General features: G+C 39.1%; 1 protein-coding gene across 1 annotated transcript in view; it reads left to right on the top strand.

Annotated features, from left to right (window-relative positions):
• Positions 1-23,825, top strand: part of BUB1B (BUB1 mitotic checkpoint serine/threonine kinase B) — a 72,509-nt gene that overhangs the window by 5,656 nt on the left and 43,028 nt on the right. Inside the window, exons 3-8 of the mRNA XM_081105407.1 lie at positions 2,489-2,548; positions 2,956-3,100; positions 16,079-16,275; positions 20,272-20,441; positions 21,477-21,691; positions 21,867-21,958. Of these exons, the coding sequence (XP_080961533.1) occupies positions 2,489-2,548; positions 2,956-3,100; positions 16,079-16,275; positions 20,272-20,441; positions 21,477-21,691; positions 21,867-21,958 (879 nt within the window). The remainder of the gene's footprint in view (positions 1-2,488; positions 2,549-2,955; positions 3,101-16,078; positions 16,276-20,271; positions 20,442-21,476; positions 21,692-21,866; positions 21,959-23,825) is intronic.

Here is a 23,825-nt window from a genome sequence, read left to right as displayed (position 1 = left end):
TTCTTAAGAAACTGCCAGTTTTCTAAAAAGGTTGTGATATTTTACACTTCTACCACCAATGTACGAAAGTCTATTTGCTCCAAATCCACTCCAGTATTTGATGGTGTCAGTCTTTTTTGTTTTAGCCATTCTGGTGGATGTGTAATAGTATCTCATTATGGTTTGACTTCCCATTTACTATCATGGTGACTAATGGTAGTGACCACTTTTTTGTTGTTGTTAATCCTAACCTGAGGATATTTTTCCATTGATTTTTAGAGAGAGTGGAAGGAAGGGTTAGAGACAGAGAGAAACATTGATGTGAGAGAGCACACATCAATTGGTTGCCTCCTGCACATGCCCCAACCGGGGCTGGGGATTGAGCCTGGAACCAAGGAGGACTTGGCAGGCAGAGTGAGAGGCCATGGGACAGAGACAGAGCAGGAAGGGAAAACCAAGAGTGCGGGGAGCACCAGGAATGCTGGGAATCATCCTGGTGGCAGACAGATCTTCTAGACCAGTGGTTCTCAACCTTGGCTGCACATTAGAATCACCTGGGAATCTTTTTAAAATCCTGATTTCTGGGCCTTATCCTCTCGAAATTGTTTCTTTGTTATGGGGTGGGGCCACAACATTAGTAACAAAGAAACAGAATTTCCGGAGGATGAGGCCCAGAAATCAGGATTTTAAAAAGATTCCCAGATGATTCTAATGTGCAGCCAAGGTTGAGAACCACTGTCCTAGACACTAGAGCAGTGATGGCGAACCTATGACTCGTGTGTCAGAGGTGACACGTGAACTCTTTTTGGTTGATTTTTCTTTGTTAAACGGCATTTAAATATATAAAATAAATAACAAAAATATAAATGTTTGTTTTACTATGGTTGCAAATATCAAAAAATTTCTGTATGTGACATGGCACCAGAGTTAAGTTAGGGTTTTTCAAAATGCTGAATGCCGAGCTCAAAAGGTTCACCATCACTGCACTAGAGCAAAGTGAGCCTGGAGCAAGTTACTGTTGTGGTGGGGGATGGAGGGAAAGCAAAGGTGAGAGACATAAGTACAAATCAGAGTGTCTAGGAAAAGTTAAAGGGAAGATACCCTAAAACTTCCAGGAAATCTCCACCAATAAAGTAAAGCAAAAAAAAAAAAGCCTCTATTCTCCTGTGAGCAACAAACCAAACTGAGTTGGGGTCTCAGACAATTCGCTCATATGATTGCAAAGACAGACAGAAACTCCTGGATTGGAGAGGGCTCCCCCTGAGGGCTCCCAGATTGGAGAGAGTGCAGGTTGGGCTGAGGGACCCCCACACCTCCCAGTGTACGAATGTCATGCACTGGGCCTCTAGTTAGAGTATAAATGTCTTTGTGTCAGGGACTATTTTATTATTATTTATATCAAACATAACCTCATACAGTTTTTGTTGATTTATCTAAATTGTGGTTTATTACCCAATTTTCCCTCTATTCTAACTGGTCAGTCTTAACTCTTATAGCCCTTGGCCTTTCCCAGATCTTTACAAAGTCATTTTTTTTACTTTCTTTAAGACACTTCCCAAATTACATGATATTACTCTTCTTTGACTAATGTTGCCCATGGAATTTTCTTTAACTCTAAGATTTGTGCACGGGTGTGTGTCTGTGTGTGTGTGTGTGTGTGTATCTATTTAGTTTGTTCCATACTATTATCCTATATAATAAAAGCCTAATATGCTAAGTGTTCAGTTGTCCAGTCATCCGTTCAACCAAAGCGTAATATGCTAATGATATGCTAAGGCCGCTCAACTGCTTGCTATGACGCACACTGACCACCAGGGGGCAGACACTCCGACTGGTAGGTTAGTTTGCTGCTGGGGTCTGGCTTATTGGGACCTACCGAGACAGGCCGGGCACGCCCTGGAGCCCTCCCGCATCCTTCCCCGGCCCCGATTGTGCACTGGTGGGGTTCCTAGGCCTGGCCTGCTCCCTCTCGCAATCTGGGCTGAGGGACCCCCCCCCCCCCAAAAAAAAAAAGAGTGCACGAATTTTGTGCACCATACCTCTAGTATACATATAAAATAATAGCTTTCATTTATTGAGTTATGTCTAAACATTTTACATTTAAGACTAATCAACCTAATAAGATAGGTACTAGTAGTATTATTATCCCATTTTGCAGATGAGGAAACTGAAAACAGAATTTAAATAGCTTGTCCAATGTCACTCAGTTAGTGATTACTAGAACTGCATTTGAACCTAGGGAGTCTTGTTCCAGGATGTTAAATTGCTGTGTAATACTGCTTTTTTGTATGTTTCTTGGAATTTGTTTCTCTAATTTCTACATGTGTTGTTATGTTACCAGGCAGAATCCTAATTATCTCTATTCTTATTCTTGCTGTTTAACAAACCCTCAAACTCCAATGTAGTTATCTAGATTCACATTAAACACTTAATAAAAATGGAGGTGATACTTACTTATTTGGCTACTTTAACTATTGCTTATGTTAACATTGTTTTGTTTAAATTTTAGGGAATTTGAATCTGAAATTCGATTTTACACTGGAAATGACCCTCTGGATGTTTGGGATAGGTGAGTATTTTTTATTCAAACTTAACAGATGAATCCTTATGGCCATGCTTCTCAAATTGGGGTTTATAGAACAGTGTGCGAGAATAAAAAGTGGTGTCTTGTGGACAAAGAAACAGAATAATTATAGTGTCTCTTCCTGAGGTATTCAAGACTAAAGAAATTTCAAGTTTGTAGCTGTGAACTACACCCTTTTATCCCCATCCCCATTATTTCCAATTGGCACTTATTAGCGATACTTGGAAAAGTCTAAGGGATACAAGCTTAGGACATGCCATTGAGGACCTCTAAATAAGCATACTTTCAATACATTAGATATTTCTGCTTTAAAAAATCCGGAATGGGTCTTGAAGCAAAAACAAAAGTTTAATGTACTTTTAAAATGTTCTTTTCCTTTTCTTCTTGTTCAGGTATATTAACTGGACGGAGCAGAACTATCCCCAGGGTGGGAAGGAGAGTAATATGTCAACATTATTGGAAAGAGCTGTAGAAGCACTACAAGGAGAAAAAAGATATTATAACGATCCTCGGTTTCTCAGTCTCTGGCTTAAATTGGTAAGTTTCAAATACCATCTTTTAAAATATTAAACCAAAAGATTTTCTCTAGAAATACCCGGTACACCAAAAATGGCAGAACCTGAGCCTTTTAGTAGATACTAAACATTTAATAAATATTCAATATTTGGTAAATTGGTTTTACTTTAAAGATAGATTTGAATGTAATGTTTTATACCTCTTTATGAGTGATCACAAGGCTGGTATACCTTTCCATGGGAGTGTGTTACTTGTTTGTTTTAAATATAATTGGCTCATGCAACTGTATTGGAGGATAATGTGTAGGATCTAATACATGACATTAGTAAAATTAGAAAAAGCTTTTGTAGATGATTCTGGTATCCCTTTCTTGCTCTTTGAGAATCATCATAAAAAATGATGTTTAATTCTTCATTTCTCTTTGGGCTTCTTTTACCTAGTTTATTGCTATATCCAAAAATGTCTGCCTGACTATATTGTACTGTCTTACTTGACATGTAATTCTTTTATTTCTAGAACACTTTTGAGGGTTTTTTTACGAAAATATCTTCATAACTAATAATGACCAGGGTTTCTTACACATTAATTTCATTGCTTTTATCCTAAGAGATAAGAAAAAAGTAAATGATATTCAAAATACAGTATTAGATAATGGATAATTAGATACTTACAAAAAAATAAATTTAAAAAATTTTTAAAAAAATAGGTAATTTGCCGTAACCGGTTTGACTCAGTGGATAGAGCGTTGGCCTGCAGACTGAGGGGTCCCAGGTTCGATTCCGGTCAAGGGCATGTACCTTGGTTGTGGGCACATCCCCAGTAGGAGGTGTGCAGGAGGCAGCTGATTGATGTTTCTCTCTCATTGATGTTTCTAACTCTCTATCTCCCTTCCTCTCTGTAAAAAATCAATAAAATATATCAAAAAAATAAATAAATAAAAATAGGTAATTAGATACTAGATTAGATAATTCTAAATAATGAAATATTTACAGTGACTATTGTAATATGACAAAATATTGATATTTGAAATTGATGAAATTTTTGGCTAAAATATCTCTTGGGAGCGCCCAACTTTTATTTTTTTCAAATTTTATGTTTCAATTACATTTTACATTCAATATTTTGTATTGGTTTCAAGTTTATTTCTTGGCGCTCTATTCTGTTTCGTTAATATATATGTCTGTTTTTATGACAATACCATGCTGTTTTTATTACTAAAGCCTTATTGTATAGTTTGATATCAGATAATGTGATACGTCCAATTTTGTTCTTTCTCAAGATTGCTGTGGCTATTCAGGGTCTTGTGTGATTCCATATCAATTTTTGGATTATCTGTTCTAGTTCTGTGAAACATGCTGCTGGTATTTTGATAGGAATTGAATCTATAGATTTTCTCGGATAGTATGGACACTTTAATGATGTTAATTCTTCCTATTCATGAGCACAGTATATGCTTCCATTTATTTGAAACTTCTTCAGTTTCTTTCTTTAGCATCTTATAATTTTCCAAGTATAGTTCTTTTACCTCCTTGCTTAAATTTATTTCTAGGTATTTTATTTTCTTTGAGACAATTGTAAATGGGATTGTTTTCTTAGTTTCCCTTTCTGATAGTTCATTATTGATTTAAAAATAATCGATTTCTGAATATTTATTTTGTGTCCTACTACTTTGCTGAATTCATTAAACAGTTCTAGTAGTTTTTGATGAAATTTTTAGGGTTCTCTCTATATGGTATTATGCCATCTGCAAGTGATGAGTTTTACTTCTTTCTTTCCAATTTGGATGCCTTTTATTTTTTCTTGTCTGATTGCCGTGGCTAAGTGTTGAGTGTTTCTTTCCCACGTCCCGCGTGGGTCAGGGTTCAGGACCTGGAAGAGGAGCCGCACACAAATGAAAGAGAAAAGACAGATAATTGTAAATATTGGGGGGCCAGGCAGGCAAGTCCAACTCAAGGGGAACTTCTTCCACCTGTGCTCAGGCCTCACCAAGCTTTTATTGATCTGGGATACTCCCATAGCATAGCCCTTAGGCAGGCGACCCCCCAGTAACAGGCAGACTAGCCCATCAGCAAGGATTTACATAATAATAAATGGGGGAGTAGTTTCAGCTACCACTGTTGGACAAACAGAGGAATCGCCTAGCTCCGACCTTTGCTAGGGCTTCAAAGGCACCCAGCCTTGGGATGGGGGTGGGGGGTGGGGGTGGGGGTTCTCTGTCTACGCTTATCAGATAGTGAAGGCAATAAACAGTTTCCCACAGCTAAGCCTTCCAGTATTGTGTTGAATAAGAGTGGTGAAAGTGGACATTCCTCAACTTGTTCCTCATCTTAAGGGAAACGCTTTTAGTTTTTCCCCATTGTGTTAGCTGTGGGTTTGGTAGGTTTAGGTGTGTTTCCTCCTTTCCACTTTGCTGGGTTTTCATCATAAATGGGTGCTGGATTTTGTCAAGTGCTTTTTCTGCATCTATTGATATGATCATATGAATTTTATCCTTTTTTTTTTTTATGTGGTGTATCATGTTAATTGATTTGTGGATTTTGTAGCATTCTTGCATCCCAGGAATAGATCCCCCTTGATCATTGTTAGTGATCATTTTAATGTATTGCTGAATTTGGTCTCCTAATATTTTGTTGAGGATTTTTGCATCTATGTTCATCAGGGATATGGCCTATACTTTTCTTCCTTTGTAGTGTCTTTATCTGGTTTTGGAATTAAGATAATGCTGTCCTCGTAAAAAGCTTGAGAGTCTTCCCTCCTCTTGAATTTTTGGAATAGTTTGAGGATAAGTGTTCTTCTTTGAATCTTCGGTAAAATTCATCTGTGAAGCCATCTGGTCCAGGACTTTTTTATGTTGTGAGGTTTTTTTTTTATTACTGCTTCTATTTCATTCGTTGTTATCGGTCTGTTCAGGTGTTCTGTTTTTTCTTGGTTTTGTTTTGGAAGATTGTATGTTTCTAGGATTTTATCTATTTCTTCCAGATTATCTAATTTGTTAGCATACAGTTGTTCAAAGTATTTTCTTACACTCCTTTGTATTTCTGTGGTGTCAGTTGTTAACTTCTCTTTCATTTCTGATTTTATTTATTTTGGTCCTCTATTTTCCTTGATGAATCTGGTTAAAGGTTTATCAGTATTGTTCAGCTTTTCAGAGAACTTAAATCTGGTTTTATTGATCTATTGTGTTATCTTTTTAGACTGTTTTGTTTATTTCTTCTCTGATCTTTATTATTCCTTCCTTCTACTCACTTTGGGCTTTGTTTGTTCTTTCTCTAGTTCCTTTAGGTGTAAGAATATATTGTTCATTTGAGGTTTTTCTTATTTCTTGAGGTATGCCTATAATCCTATAAATTTCCCTCTTAGGACTGATTTTACTATGTCTCATAGATTTGCAGTTGTTGTGTTTTTATTTTTATTTGTCTCTAAGTATATTTTGATTTTTTCCTTGATCTCATGGTTAACCCATGCATTGCTTAGTAACATGTTATTTAGCCTCTGTGTATTTGTTTGTGTTTAGTTTTTTTCTTGTAGTTTATTTCTAGTTTCATACCCTTGTGGACAGAGAAGATGCTTGATATGATTTCAGTCTTCTTAAATTTTTGAGACATGTTTTGTGTCCTACAATGTGGTCCATCCTGGAAAATGTTCCATGTGCACTTGAAAAGAATGTATATTCTGCTGTTTTGGGGTGAAATGCTCTGGAAATATCATCTGGTCTAGTGTGTCATTTAAGGCTACTGTTTCCTTATTGATTTTCTGTTTGGACAATTTATCTTTAGATGTCAGTTGGGTATTAAAATCCCCTACTATGGCTTTATTACAGAGATTACTCCCTTTATGCCCCTCAAGTATACTTTACATATTTTAGTGCTCCTATGTTGGGTGCATAAATGTTTAAAAGAGTTATATCCTCTTGTTGGCTTGATCCCTTTATCATTATTTAATGTCCTTTGTCTCTTATAGCCTTTGCTTAAAAGTCTATTTTGTTTGGTATAAATATTGCTACTCCAGCTGTTGTTTTTTTTCTTTTTTTCATTTCCATTTGCATTAAATATGTTTTTTTCCATCCCTTTACTTGCAGTGTGTGTGTGTGTGTGTGTGTGTGTGTCTGTCTGTCTGTCTGTCTGTCTGTCTGTGTCTGTGTCTTTCCATCTGAAGTGAGTCTCTGATAAACATATGTAAGGGTCTTGTTTTGTTATCCATTCAGCCACAGTGTGTTTTATGATTGCACATTTAAACCATTTGCATTTAAAGTAATTGTTGATATGTATTAATTGCCATTTTGTTATTTTCTTTTCTTTTTTCCTTTTTCTTAAAGCAATCCCTTCAACATTTATTGTAGTGTTGATTTGGTAGTTATGAACTCCTTTAGCTTTTTCTTATTTGGCAAGGTCTTTATTTCTCCTTCAATTTTAAATTAGAGTGCTGCTGTGTTGGTTGTAGGTCCTTGCTTTTCATCGCTTTATTTCGTGCCAATTCCTCTGGCCTGAAAAATTTCTGTTGAGAAATCAGCTGACAATCCGATGGGAGTTCGCTTGTAGGTAACTAAGTCTTTTCTCTTGCTGCTTTTAAGATTCTCTTTTTGTCTTTAACCTTTGGCATTTTAATTATGATGTGTCTTGCTATAGGCCTCTTTGAGTTCATCTTGTTTGGGATTCCCTGCACTTCCTGAACTTGTATGTCTATTTCCTTCACCAGGTTAGGGAAGTTTTCTGTCATTATTTTCAAATAGGTTTTCAATTTCTTGCTCTCTCTCTTCTCCTTCCAGGATCACCATGATGCTAATGTTGGTACAGTTGAAATTGTCACAAAGGCTCCTTACTCTGTCCTCACTTTTTGGAATTCTTTTTTCTTTTTGCTATTCTGATTGGGTGTGTTTTGCTTTCATGTATTCCAAACTAGAGGCCTTTCATGCAAGAGGGGGCCTTTCTTCTCCTGGCTGCTGGTACTGGCTTCCCTCCGGTACCCGGGACCCAGGCTTCCCTCCAGCCGGCAGGACCCGGGCTTCCCTTGCAGAGGGAGGCCCCGCCCACCCGCCAAAGCCCACTGGTTGGTGGCCTGGGCCTCCCTCTTTGGGGCCATCATAGAGCCTCCCGATTGATGGCCCCGCCAGCTGGTGGCCTTGGCCTCCCTCTGCTGGGTGATCATGGGGTGATGGCCGGTTTCTTGACCAATTGCATCGCACCCACCTTGGCTGGCCTGGTGCCAGTGGGTGTTATAGCGTGGTCCTGGATGGTCGTCCAGATGGTCATTCCGCTGTTTGGCCATTCGGTCGATTTGCATATTATGCTTTTATAATATAGGATGGCTGATTTGATTCTCATCTTTATTTACTCTCCTGTTGATTCTCTGTAAATTACTCTGTTTTTGTTCTTGTTAATCCTCACCCAAGGATATTCTGCCCCTTGGATATGTCACTTGTGGAGGTGGTTGGGTGGTGGTCTTTCGACTTGGTCTGAAGCTGTCCATAGGTTGCACTGGCTCTGGGGCCTCCCCATAGATGCAGGCCAAGGTCAGCTGCTGCTTGTGTTCTGCCCCAGGCCACCCAGCATAAGCTACAAAGTGATCTGCAGATGTGTGCTGGGCTTGGAGGTGTCCGAGAGAGACCAAGCTATGAACCATGGCTGACTGCTGCTAATGCCAGGTCTGGGGCCACTTAGTGAGTGGTATTGGGCATGCTGAGGCCAGATGCTGCTTGTTTGAGAGATTTTAGGAAAGTCTGAAGCATGAGCCAAGATAAGCCATTCCTATGGAAAAGCCACTGAAAACAGCTTGGGTGGGTCCACAATTTGGGTAGTGTGGGGTCTCAAAGAATCATCAGGGAAGGTGAACAGCGATAGCCAAGTTGAAAGAGACTCAGATATGGCTCCCACCTGCCTGTTCTGTGGTGAGAAAATTCAGAAAAAGAATAATGGTCTTTACCAGCATTTTTGTTGGGGAGAAAGTTGTTCCTCCAGTTCTTGCCCTGATGCCAGACAAATCAGTTCCTCTCCGTATGCCCCTGGTGCCTTTGAGCTGCTTCCCCCAGACTAGAACTTAGAGGGAGTGAGTCTGACTAAGTGGTGAGTGGGCCCTTTAAGAGGAACTGCCTGGAACTCCGGGAGGCCTCTGTCTCCCTCAGTCACAATCCCCTCTGGTTTTTACATCCAGAAGTTATGGGGGCTTATCTTCCTGGCACTGAAACCCTGGAATGGGAGGCCTTGTGTGGGGTTGGGACACTTCATTCCTCAAGGGGAACCTCTGCAGCTGAGATATTCCTCCCAATTTTTTTTAAAAGTATTTTTTTATTGAGTTTTTTACAGACCGGAAGGAAAAGGGATAGAGAGTTAGAAACATTGATAAGAGAGAAACACTGATCAGCTGTCTCCTGCACACCCCCTACTGGGGATCAAGCCTGAAACCAAGGTACTACATGCCCTTGACCGGAATCGAACCCAGGACCCTTCAGTCCTCAGGCTGACGCTCTATCCTCTGAGCCAAACCACTTAGGGCTCCTCCCAATTTTTATCTGCCACATGTGGGATCAGTTCATTCCACATGTCCACCCTTTCTATCAGTCTCAATGTGGCTGCTGCTGTTGCTGCTGGTGCTTTTTTACCTTTTTATTTATTTTTTTATTGATTCTAGGGAGAGGATGAGAGAGAGAGAGAAATATTGATGTGAGAGAGAAACATCGATCAGTTGCCTCCTGCATGCGCCCCAACCAGGGTTCAAACCCACAACCTAGGTATGTGCCAGACTGAGAATCTAACCCACCACCTTATGGTGTACAGGACTATGCTCCAACCTAGCCACACTGGCCAGGGCGATGTGGCGGCTTCTTTAATCCCTAGTTGTAGGACTTCCATTTAGCCAGATTTCGCGTAGTTCTGAATGGTGATTGTTCTGTAGTTTAGTTGTAATTTTGATGTGGTTGAGGGAGGAGGCGAGTATCATGTTTACCTTGCCGTCATCTTGACTGGAAGTCTCTTACATAATATTCTTATATGGGTTTTATTAAGAGGTTAAACTGGGTAAACCTCTAAAATGACTTAATCCCGGGATTCTATGGTTATATATTGTTGGAGCTATTAAAAGTAACAATTAGTTGATGCTATCTTGGTGTTGGTATTGAAGAGCAATGACATTATTATAAAGTAAAAAATCATAGTCTAGACTAGTGCTCCTGAAAGAATAGTCTGCAGACTGTTCAAGATAAGTATAAAAATTGAGTAGCCATTTAGAAATTTTGTTAACATTTGACATTGTCACAACATCCAAACATATTATCTATTTATCTGGTAACTTGTTATTGTATTTAAAAATATCAGTTCCACGATGGAATGTAAATTTTTAAACACACACACACACACACACACACATACACATACATCTCCTCCCCACACCCCCCCCAATACTGGCCCCTTCACCACAGGTAATCTGAGAAACACTATTCTAGACAATCCTCAAATTCAAATGATCAGTCCTAGAATGGTCAGCAATAATCTTAACATTGTACATGGATAACAAGGTGCATATTAAATTATTATTTTTTTTCTTTATGGGATAGTCAGGAGAGTAACAGATGGTTTTCTGACTATCTTTTGATTTGCAGAAAGATGTCTCCAATCAGAGAGTTATTTTTATAAGGGATAATTACAGTCTAACTAAGGAAGTGTTTATTTTTAGAAAATATCCAGTATTTTTAATTAAAATTGTTTTAGTTTGGCCTTTTAGAGCTTACCAAAAAGATTTTTTGGGGGGTGGTGAACATACAATACAGTGCACAGATAATGTGTTGTGGAATTGTGCACCTGAAACCTGTATAATTTTGTTAACCAGTGTCACACCAATACATTCAATAAAAAGGAAAAAGAAAAGATTTGTTTACCTTTTGGATCTAACTATGTTGTCCCTTAATTTATGTTTTCTTAAAGTGATCTCATTTAGCACTCTGGAATAACCATGGGACAGCCAGCTTTTATTGGCAGTTCCATGCTGCACAGAGTTATTCAGAGAGTTGTTAATAAAGTGAAATCTATGTTAAGACTGGATCTTACACTGATAACACATTCAGAATTGTAACTTTGCTTGAAGCACTATCACATATGGGAAAACATTACTAATTTGAGTAAGCAGAAAAAAATCATTTACTGAATTACTGCACAATTAAACTATAAAATACTGTTTTTGTGAGAGAGATATATATAAATGGAGCATTTCATTTATTCAGCCATTTTCTACCAGTCCCTGGCAAAGGATTAGGATATAGTAGAGAGCAACGTTTTCTGTGTTTGTGGAGCTTACTTTATTGTGGAAGACAGATGTTAAGCAATTAATTGTAAAAGTAACAAAAAAAGAGGGCAAGTATTGAGTTGTGTGGGCATACATATAAGGAGGACTTATTTCAGGCTAGACAATCAGGAAAAGGTAGGTATGAGAGAAAATACATCTAATAAATAAACAGGAGAAAATGTTAGCCTCCCTGATAGTAAAAGAACTAATTGGAAAACTGAAATGCCATTTTTACATGAAATGAGGGAGTTTTAAAGAATGGTATTTGGGAATTACTATTAGCATTTTAAATTTGTATGACTCTTTTAAAAGGCAATTTTTAACTTTTTAACATAGTCCTAATAGGATTTTTTTCTTAAGAGAGTAATGTAAAACATGAATGGTTGTATGCATGAAGGTATTTATTATAGAATTATTTGTAATTGAGCAAACTTAAAAGTTGTTTATTTAAAAAGTAATAGTGAAGAGTAAGCTGCAGCATGGAAAAAATGAGTGATGCACCAAGTGTAATAAAAACAATTTTGATTATTAAAGCTTTATAAAATGATTGAAAAAATCATCTTATTCTGTATAAGACTAAAGAAAGTACATCAAACTGTCAGTGGTGGGATTTTTAGTGATTTTCACCCATACCCCCTTTCTACTAGAATTATCTAGAATTACAAGTTCCTTCTAAAATCCAGATTTGAGGACTCGGTCCCGGCACGTGAGGGAAGCAACCAATTGAAGTGTCTCTCTCACATCGATGCTTCTCTCTCTTTCTGTCTCTTTGTCTGTCTCCCCCTCCCTTTCACCCTCTCTAAAAATCAATGGAGAAAATCCCCTCAGGTGAGGGTTAACAAAAATAAAAATAGAATAAAATACAGATTTAACCATGTCATATAACTCTCCCACCCCAAAACACATACATTGACCCTAAGGTAAATTCAGAATTGATTAGCTTGACATTCAAGACCTGTCACACCTTTTTTTCCAAACTCCTTTCTTGCCTACACCCCTACAAACAATTCTCTATGCCTAGAGTGCCCTTCCTTTCCCATTCTCTACCTAATGTGAGTCTATTCTTCCTTAAGGGCTACACTCAAATATCATACCTTGAACTCTTTCTTCCTTTTTCTCACAAATTAATCTCTTCTGTTCTCTTTGTAGGTCCTCTTTTGTCTTCTTTTTAGGTTCTCTCAATATCATCCTTACAACATTATATTATAACCAGTGCCCCGGTGCAGGGATTTGTGCACATTGAAAGGATATTATTATTATTATTTTTTTAATTTTAATTTATTGCTTAAAGTATTACAAAGGGTATTACATATGTGTCCATTTTATCCCCCCACCCTAGACAGTCCCCTAGCCTCCCCTATCCCCCAATGTCTTATGTCCACTGGTTATGCTTATATGCATGCATACAAGTCCTTTAGTTGATCTCTTACCCCCCTACCTCCTGCCCCCCAACCCTCCCCGGCCTTCCCGCTGCAGTTTGACAATCTGTTTGAGGCAGCTCTGCCTCTGTATCTATTATTGTTCAAAAGTTTATAATGGTCTCTATTATCCATGAATGAGTGAGATCATGTGGTATTTTTCCTTCATTGACTGGCTTATTTCACTTAGCATAATGCTCTCCAGTTCCATCCATGACGTTGCAAATGGTAAGAGTTCCTTCCTTTTTAGAGCAGCATAGTATTCCATTGTGTAGATGTACCACAGTTTTCTAATCCATTCATCTACTGATGGGCACTTAGGTTGTTTCCAGATCTTAGCTATGGTGAATTGTGCTGCTATGAACATAGGGGTGCATATATCCTTTCTGATTGGTGTTTCTGGTTTCTTGGGATATATTCCTAGGAGTGGGATCACAGGGTCAAATGGGAGTTCCATTTTCAGTTTTTTAAGGCAACTCCATACTGTCTTCCATAGTGGCTGCACCAGTCTGCATTCCCACCAGCAGTGCACAAGTGTTCCTTTTTCTCCACATCCTCTCCAGCACTTGTCGTTTGTTGATTTGTTGATGATAGCCAGTCTGACAGGTGTGAGATGGTACCTCATTGTTGTTTTGATTTGCATCTCTCGGATGATTAGTGACTTTGAGCATGTTTTCATATGTCTCTTGGCTTTCTGAATGTCCTCTTTTGAAAGGTGTCTATTTAGGTCCTTTGCCCATTTTTTGATTGGATTGTTTATCTTCCTTTTGTTGAGTTGTATGAGTTCCCTATAAATTTTGGAGATTAGGCCCTTATCAGATATGACATTGGCAAATATGTTTTCCCACACAGTGGGTTTTCTCGTTGTTTTGTTGATGGTTTCTTTTGCTGTGCAGAAGCTTTTTATTTTGATGTAGTCCCATTTGTTCATTTTCTCTTTAGTTTCAAGTGCCCTAGGAGCTGTATCAGTGAAGAAATTGCTTCGGCATATGTCTGAGATTTTGTTGCCTTTGGATTCTTCTAGAATTTTTATGGTTTCCTGTCGTACATTTAAGTCCTTTATCCAGTTTGAGTTTATTTTTGTGTATGGTGTAAGTTGGTGGTCTAGTTTCATTTTCTTGCATATATCTGACCAATTTTCCCAACACCATTTATTGAAGAGACTATCTTGGCTCCATTGTATGTTCTTGCCTCCTTTGTCAAATATTAATTGAGCATATTGGTTCGGGCCTGAAAGGATATTAATTAGAAGGTGGCCAGCTCGGTGGGACTGGGCGAGATACCTGGACACGCCCTGGAGCCAACCTCCCTTGGTCCTTCCCCAGCCGGCTGCCTTGTCACTGCGGCTCGATGGGCGTCTGTGGAGTGAGCGGGGTCCCTCGGCCTGGCCTGTGGGGATCGGGCCAAAACTGGCTCTGAAATCCCCCAAGGGGTCCCGGATTGCAAGAGGGCAGTTCTCAGGTGACATACCCTGGAACTGGGCTCCCTCCTCTCTGGTTCCGGGATGCATCACCCAGAACCACCACTACCAAGTCACCACAGCTCAGCAGCTCCTGCGTTGAGCATCTGCCCTCTGGTGGTCATTGTGCGTCATAGCTACTGGTCTGACGGTCGCTTAGCCTTTTATATATATATATATATATATACTAAAGGCCTGATGCATGAAATTCATGCAAGAGGCTCGGCCCTCACAGGTGCAGTGGCTTACCTTGGCCCTCGCAGCCCCAGCTTCATCTGGAAGGTTGTCCAGAAGGACATCTGGAAGGTCATTTGGTTGTCTGGTCTAATTAGCATATTACGCTTTTATTATTATAGATATTAGAGGCCCTGTGCACAAAAATTTGTGCACTTGGGGGGGTGCCCTCAGCCCGGCCTGTGCCCTCTCGCAGTCTGGGACCCCTCAGAGGATGACCACCTGCTGGCTTAGGCCCGCTCCCTGGGGGGATTGGGCCTAAGCTGGCAGTCAGACATCCCTCTGGCAGCCCGGGAGCCCTCGGGGGATGTCCACTTACCATCAGGGAGCAGGCCTAAGCTGCAGTCGGACATCCTTAGCGCTGCTGAGGAAGTGGGAGAGGCTCCTGTCACCACCACTGTACTGGCAGCCGTCAGCCTGGCTTGTGGCTGAGCAGAGCTCCCCCTGTGGGAGTGCACTGACCACCAGGGGGCAGCTCCTGCATTGAGTGTCTGCGCCCTGGTGGTCAGTGTGTGTCATAGTGACCAGTCATTCCCAGTTGTTCTGCTGTTAGGGTCAATTTGCATATTACCTTTTATTATATAGGATAGAGGCCTGGTTCACAGGTGGGGGCCAGCTGGTTTGCCCTGAAGGGTGTCCCGGATCAGGGTGGGGGTCCCGCTGGGGTGCCTGGCCAGCCTGGGTGAGGGGCTGATGGGTGTTTGCAGGCTGGTCACACCCCCTTCAGGGTGGGGATCCCCACTAGGGTGCCTGGCCAGCCTGGGTGAGGGGCTGATGGCTGTTTGCAGGCTCGTCAAGCCCCAACCAGTGGGGACCCTCACCCCATGGAGGTTTGGCCAGCCTGGGTGAGGGGTTGATTGCTGTTTTCAGGCTGGCCACACCCCCTTTAGGGTAGGGGGTCCCCACTGGGGTGCTTGGCCAGTCTGAGTGAGGGGCTGAGGGCCCTTTTCAGGTTGGCCAAGCCCCCCTGGTGACGGAAGCTCCCAGCCTCTCCTTTTTTTCTTTTTCTTTTTTTTTTTCTTCTGAGATTTATTTACCTTCTATAATTGAAACTTTGTAGCCTTGAGAGGAGCTCAGAGCCAGCCAGGGTGGGTGGGAGGGAAGCTTGGCTTCCTCCATCATTGGGGCAACCAAGCCTCCTGCTTGCTCCAGCTCCATGGCTGCCGGCTGCCATCTTGGTTGGGTTAATTTGCATATAGTCGCTCTGATCGGCTGGTGGGTGTGGCTTAAGGCATGGCAAAGGTACGGTCAATTTGCATGTTTGTCTTTTATTAGTGTAGATCAGCTGTGGGCAAACTACGGCCCCTTTGAAATGAATAAAACTAAAAAAAAAAAAAAAAAAAAAAGACTGTACCCTTTTATGTAATGATGTTTACTTTGAATTTATATTAGTTCACACAAACACTCCATCCATGCTTTTGTTCCGGCCCTCCGGTCCAGTTTAAGAACCCATTGTGGCCCTCGAGTCAAAAAGTTTGCCCACCCCTGGTGTAGATAGATAGATAGATATGTTTTTTTCAATGCAGAAACTACAGATAGTATCTCCAGTGATTGTTTGGCACATAATAGACAATAAGTGAATAGAAATTGGTTGTTAATGCTTTTAATTTGTTACAGGGGCATTTATGCAACGAGCCTTTGGATATGTACAGTTATTTACACAACCAAGGGATTGCCGTTTCACTTGCTCAGTTCTATATTTCATGGGCTGAAGAATACGAAGCTAGAGAAAACTTTAAGAAAGCAGATATGATATTTCAGGAAGGGATTCAACGGAAGGCTACACCACTGGAAAGATTACAATCCCAGCACCGGTAAAATGCTTCTCTAGAACTTGTTTTAACTCTTTATAACTAGTGGCTATAAATGGTCATTTTTGCATCTAATAAAGTACTCTCCATGGATTGGCATGTTTACTTAGTTACTATTCAGTTTTTTAAAAGGCATATTTAATGTACAGTAAAATTCATTCTATGGTGTAGTGTTTTATAAGTAGTTTTCACAAATGAAAAGAGACATGTAACCATTACCATGATCATAATACTCTAGTAAACTAGTTCCACCACTCCATAGAATTCTATCATGCTATCCCTTTGTGCTCAACACCTACTCTCACTCCCAACTCCTGTCAACAACTGATTTATTCTCTCACCCTACAGTTTTGCCTTTTCCATAATATATAAATGGAATGATAAAATATATAGCCTTTTGTGTTTGGCTTCTTTCATTTAGCATAATGCATTTGAGGTGTACAAGTTCTTTATATATTCTGAATACAAGTCTTTTGTCAAATAAGTGATTTGTAAGCCATTCTCCCAGCTTAACTCTGGCCTATTCATTCTCTTAACAATGTCTTTTATAGAATAAAAGTTTTTAATTTTGAAGTAGTCTGACATTAGTTATTTCTTATGGATTGTACTTTTGTTATATCTGAGAATTTTGTCTAGCCAAAAGTCACAACGATTTTCTCCATTGTTTTCATATTGAAATTTTATAGTTTTACTTTTCACATTTAGATCTGTGATCCATTTTGTGTTATTTTTAAAAATATATATATTTTATTGATTTTTTACAGAGAGGAAGGGAGAAGAATAGAGAGTTAGAAACATCGATGAGAGAGAAACATTGATCAGCTGCCTCCTGCACACTCCCTACTGGGTATGTGCCTGCAACCAAGGTACATACATGCCCTTGACCTGATTTGAACCTGAGACCCTTGAGTCCGCAGGCCAACACTCTCCACTGAGCCAAACCGGTTAGGGCAATTTTGTGTTAATTTTTGTATAAGATTTGGGTCAAAGTTCTTTGCAGTTGAAAAGACTCTCCATTATGTTGCCTTTGCACATTTGTCAAAAATCAGTTTCAGTTTGATGATTTGTGTAGTTTTATTTCTGTTACTCTATTTTGTTCTATTGATTTGTATATTCATTAGTGTATACCATGTTATCTAGATTACTGTAGCTTTATAATAAATCTGGAAATTAGGTAATATGAATTCTCTAACTGTTCTTTTTAGCTCTTCTGATTCTTTTGACTATAATGTGTTGATTTTTCTTGGGGTTCATTTAAGATTTTTTTTTTTAAATATATATTTCTTTATTGATTTCAGAGAGGAAGGGAGAGGGAGAGAGAGATAGAAACATCAGTGATGAGAGAGAATCATTGACTGGCTGCCTCCTGCACTCCCCACATTGGGGATCAAGCCCGCAACCCAGGCATGTGCCCTTGGCCAGAATCGAACCTGGGACCATTCAATCCGCATGCTGACGCTCTATCCACTGAGCCAAGCCAGCCAGGGCTAAGATTTTTTTCTTTAACATTGGTTTTCAGCAGTTTGATTGTGATGTGTCTAGATGTAATTTCATCCATTTGGGGTTTAATGGGCTTTTAAAATTTTGTTAAATGAATACCTTTCACAAATTTTGAAAAGTTTTCAGTCATGATTTTAAAAATATTTTTCTGAGCCTATATTTTTTTCTTTATTCTTCTGGGACTTCAGTTATACATATGTTGAACCTTTTTTAAAAAAAATTTTTATTGATTAAGTTATTACATATGTGTCCTTATCCCCACATTATTCCCCTCCCCCGTCCCCCCCACTCATGCCCTCACCCCCCTGTTGTCTATGTCCATTGGTTAGGCCTATATGCTTGCATATAAGTCCTTTATGTTAAACCTTTTGATAATTGTTCCACAGGTCCCTGAAGCTCAGTCCCTGTTTTAATAAAATTTAAACCTTTTTTCTTTCTATTCTCCAGAATGGCCAATTATTGATTTTGTTTTCGGGTTCATTTACTCTTTTGTCAGCCCTCTTCATTTTGATATTGAGTCCATCCAGTAAATTTTTTATTTTAGATAATTGTGTTTTTCAGGTCTAAATTTCCATTTGATTCTTTTTATATATTCTGTGTCTCTGTTAAGAACTTTAGTCTTTTCATTTCAAATGTTTCTACCTTTATCTCAAGGAGCATAGTTATAATAGCTGCTTTAAAATCTCTGAAAACTCCCAGCACACCTGTGTCATCTGTTTTGTGTGTGTGTGTTTCTTTTGGTTAATCCTCCGAGGATATTTTTCCATTGATTTTTTTAGAGAGAGTTGAAGGGAGGGGGAGAGACAGAGAGAAACATTGATGGGAGAAAGACACATTGATTGGTTGCCTCCCACACAGGCCCCAACCAGGTCCAGGGATTGAGCTTGCAACCAAGATACGTGCTCAATAGACTGGAATCGAGCCTGGGATCCTTCAGTTCATGGGCCCATGCACTATCCACTAAGCCAAACCAGCTAGGGCACCTGTGTCATCTTATTGTTAGTATCTCTTAATTATGTTTTTCTTTGAGAATTGGTCCCATTCTCCTGGTTATTTGTGTGTCAAATAATTTCGGGTTATATCCTGGACATTTATAATGATACTATATGTTATTAGACTCTGGGCCCTATTGGTTAATATTCTTTGGAGAATGTTGAATGTCTTAGTAGGTAACCAGTATTCAGATGTCTCAAGTTCTTTCTCATCTTATGTGGCTAGTGATTTCAATGTCTGTTAAATATTCAAGACCTTAGGGATCTATCTCATGTGTGTTGCTCATTGGTTGTTCTGGGACTTGGGCAGTGGTTTATATTATAGTTCAGTTCTCACAGCCTTTTCTGCTCTGCCAAGGTTCTGCCCTGTGCATACATAACTGAGGAGTGAGTCTAGGCCTCTAGGGTTTGTGTCAATTCCTGTACAGAATTAGGAGATCCTCTCCCTTATTTCTCCCATACCCATTGGTCCTCAGAGTCCCCCTTCCCCAGTCCTCTGGCCAGAAAGATGAGGTTTCTCTAGGAGTTTTAACTTTCCACACCACCTTTGCAACAATTCAAAACCACAAGAAAAAAGAGAAGGGAAAACAAACAGGAAACAGCGCCATGTGGGTTATTCTTGAAGTTTGTCTCCTCTCCACAGTTCACTTGCTTTTGTTTACTTTTCAGAGGCCTCAGTTGCTTTTTTGTATTATATCTAGAGATTTTATTTTATTTTATTTTTTATTTTTTTTTTTTTTAAATATATTTTATTGATTCTTTACAGAGAGGAAGGGAGAGAGATAGAGAGTTAGAAACATCGATGAGAGAGAAACATCGACCAGCTGCCTCCTGCACATCCCCCACCGGGGATATGCCCGCAACCCAGGCACATGCCCCGACCGGAATCGAACCCGGGACCCCTCAGTCCGCAGGCCGACGCTCTTATCCACTGAGCCAAACCGGTCTCGGCATATCTAGAGATTTTAGTTCTAATCAGAGAGAGGGGAAGGGGGAGGAAGGAAGAGAGAGAGAAGTACGTGCTATCATGGGCATACTCCATGTTGGGAGCAGTGTATGGAGAAAGAGACATAAAGGCAGTGATAAAATAATGTGACAAGATGTTAACAATTGGTGAATCTACATGAAGGGTATTTAGGTACTTACTCTTGTTAACTTTCAGTTTTATAATAAAAAATTGGTGGGAAACTCTGACTTTAATAAATTCTGTAATCTTAGTTACCCTGATTTTATCCTCAGACCAACGTAATGGTGATCTTCAGAATATTTTTAATTAGTCAAATTTGGACATTTAAAAGGGGGTGTTAAATCATTCTAGCCCAAACCTTCTCTGATCTCAAGGTGGTTTTCTTTACTCCTAAGAGAATAAACACTTTCTTTGGGCTTTTTCTACATATTTCTTCTCCTGTCCTACCCTTCTCCCTTGTTTGTTTTAACAAATTAGAATTTTGAATCTGGTGAGTAGTATTCTTCTCACCAAAGGTTAATTGTTCATTTTTTACTTTAGACAATTCCAAGCTCGAGTGACTCGGCAAACTCTGTTGGTACTTGAGAAAGAAGAGGAGGAGGAAGATTTGGGGTCCTCTGTACCACAACGAAGTACACTGGCTGAACTAAAAAGCAAAGGGAAAAAGACAGCAAGAGCTCCCATCAGCCGTATAGGAGGTGCTCTCAAGGGTATGTTTGTTAAATGTTATTATGGGAAATTCTTAGTCTCAGGTGGTAGGCTAATTATGTAAAGAGATAATATATATGTAGACATTGTCCTAGTATTCTGAGTACTAGGTAGCAAAAAGAGGGAAGCCTAAGGAGAGTTGATATCACAATGTACACAAAAGCCAAAACTTGTCAGCAATTTTGTGTCTTAATTTTTAAAAAAATATAGGAAGCATCAAAAGTTTTTGAGTTTAAGAGTTGTTAGTCGAAAAAAGATGTCTTGTCAAAATAAAGTTTACATGTCCAGAGCCTCAGAGAATGTATTAACACGGTCTGTAGTCTTTTGGGGCCAAAAATTGGGCTCTCTTTGTATTTACATCTAAAGATGAACAACAATAAGCTTTTTTTAATTCACTTTTTTTTTTTTAGGTAAATTTTATGTTCATAGCAACATTGAACAAAAGGTACAGAGAGCAAATAAGCTTTTATTAACTAAATTTATAGCAGTTAGACATGTAAATGAGAATATTTTTAAAAAATCTCTTACCCTTTCTTGGTATCAACTTACCAATATTTAGACTGTTTCTTGGCGATCCTACAATTAGAGTATAAGAGAGATATGGTCCTAAAGAACATTTCATTCATATCATGATGAAGGTTGATTGTATTAAGCAGCCCCACAACAGAGAGCACCCCTAATAAATGGACTAATTTTAATTTGTCTTCATTAGATTCGGTATGTCTCAACTGATTTCCATTGACAGAAAATTTTAAACTGAAAAATGAAGACAGGTTAGGTTAGTCTCTGATAAAACTAGACAATGTTAGAATGATGACTGAAGGAAGATACAGAATTTGGTGGGGTTTTTTTGATATCTATGAATAAAAGATTGTAGGTGAGGGATAGGAGCAAGAATATAGGTAACAAACACTGGATTAAAAAAGTACTAATTATCTTTTAAAATCTCTTTGATTCTGTGGTAGCAGAAGTAACCTTATCTGGCATCTGAGTTGGATAACTAAAAATTTTACATGGTTTTAATATTTTTCTCCTAGCTTCAAACCAGAACAGAGGACTCCAAAATCCACTTCCTCAACCCATGCAGAGTAATTCTAGAATTACTGTTTTTGATGAAAATGCTGATGAGGCCTCTATAGCAGAGCTGTCTAAATCTACAGTCCAGCCATGGATAGCACCCCCTGTGTCCAGGGCAAAAGAAAATGAGCTGCAAGCGGGCCCTTGGAACGTAGGCAGGCCTTTGGAATACAGGGTAAGGACTCTTACTTTGATCCAGTGTCTTTGCCAACATAAAAAAAGACTTCAGATTTAGATTACAGGAGTATTTTTAGCATCTTTAAAAAAAAATTCTTGCATAATTAGGCATGGTCTGCATATTTTGTGTCAGAATGTAAAGCCATGGTAATTTTTATTTTCTTCATTGCTAGCCTCATGACAATACAGCTTCTGTGACAGCTGTACCCTCCATGCTGCCCAGTTTTACTCCATATGTAGAAGAGACTGCACAGCAGCCTGTTATGTGAGTTTGATTTCTTGATTTTTTGAGGTGGGAATTATTAAGCGTGGGCAGAGGTACCTATCCTAATTCCCAAAGGTATTTTCATCTTTGTGAGTATGAAAGTAACCAAAGTTTTGTATTTCCTTTATGCCTATATTTCTTTGAGTATGTTAGGGCTGAAAGACCATTGGTAATATTCTTACTGAAAAATAAACTTACTAGGTTTATATTTACATTGTTATACGTCAAAGATAACCACTGTGATTCAAGTGAGATGTTCTACTTTTATTATTGACAGGAATTAGAAATTATGATAGTGTTTCCTCTGATCCTGCTTTTTCCTTCCAAATATTTTTTCCATTTCTTTCCTAGTCCTTAGCATTTCTGTTTGTAAGAAAGAGTGCTGACTAGATAATCAGGCAGCCTGAGATTTAGTCTAATACATAACATTGTGGCATTATAATACTAGATCGTATTTTGTGCCCCAGTGCAACTTAACTAATAACTAATCTATAACCCTCTCCTATATGGTAGGTAGTGTAGCAGAGTAAAAATAGATAAGATTTAGAGCAAAAATACTGTCTGTTAAGAGCTCATCACTGGGGAGGTTAGTCTTTTTTAAAAATATATTTTTTATTGATTTTAGAAAGAGGAAGGGAGAGGGAGAGAGAGATAGAAACTTCAATTGGCTGCCTCCTGCAGACCCCCTACTGAGGATTGAGCTTGAAACCCAGAATCAAACTGGCAACCTCTTGGTGCATGGGTGAACACTCAACCACTAAGCCAAACTGGCATGGCAGGAGATTGTTCTTAAGAAAATAATGAGTATTTATAAAAAATTACCTGAAAAAGTTGATAACAAATATTTATGGGTGTTTAATTTTTTTAATGTTTCAAATTACTTTTTAGAAACAATTACGTTAGAATAAATATGGTATAGAAAATGTTCAACTCTATTTTCATTAAACTCTTTCATGGATGTCTTGTTTGACTTTTCTATAACATTTTTGTTTAGTTTGTGTATTTCTTTTCTTTTTTTTCTTTTTTTTTTTTTTATATATTTTATTGATTTTTCACAGAGAGGAAGGGAGAGAGATAGAGAGAGCTAGAAACATCGATGAGAGAGAAACACCGATCAGCCGCCTCCTGCACATCCCCCACCGGGGATGTGCCCGCAACCCAGGTACATGCCCTTGACCGGAATCGAACCCGGGACCTCTCAGTCCGCAGGTCGACGCTCTATCCACTGAGCCAAACCGGTTTCGGCTAGTTTGTGTATTTCTTAATATGTTTCAGAACTCTTTTTTTTTTTAATTAAATCTTTATTGTTCAGATTATTACATTTGTTCCTCTTTTTTCCCCCCATAACTCCCCTCCTCCCAGTTCCCGCCCCACCCTCCGCCCTCACTCCCCACCCACTGTCCTCATCCATAGGTGCACGATTTTTGTCCAGTCTCTTCCCGCATCTCCCACACCCCTTTCCCCCCCAAGAATAGTCAGTCCATTCCCTTTCTATGTCCCTGATTCTATTATGATCACCAGATTATTTATTCACTTGATTCTTAGATTCACTTGTTGATAGATGCATGTTTGTTGTTCATAATTTGTATCTTTACCTTTTTCTTCCTCTTCCTCTTCTTAAAGGATACCATTCAGCATTTCATATAATACTGGTTTGGTGGTGATGAACTCCTTTAGCTTTTCCTTATCTGTGAAGCTCTTTATCTGACCTTCAGTTCTGAATGATAGCTTTGCTGGATAAAGTAATCTTGGTTGTAGGTTCTTGCTATTCATCACTTTGAATATTTCTTGCCATTCCCTTCTGGCCTGCAAAGTTTCTGTTGAGAAATCAGCTGACAGTCGTATGGGTATTCCCTTGTAGGCAACT

Source organism: Myotis nattereri (genome assembly GCF_964212035.1).
Source record: "Myotis nattereri genome assembly, chromosome: 1".
Classification (NCBI taxonomy): Eukaryota; Metazoa; Chordata; class Mammalia; order Chiroptera; family Vespertilionidae; genus Myotis; species Myotis nattereri.
Note: the sequence above shows the minus strand (reverse complement) of the source record. Positions and strands in the feature narration are given on the sequence as shown.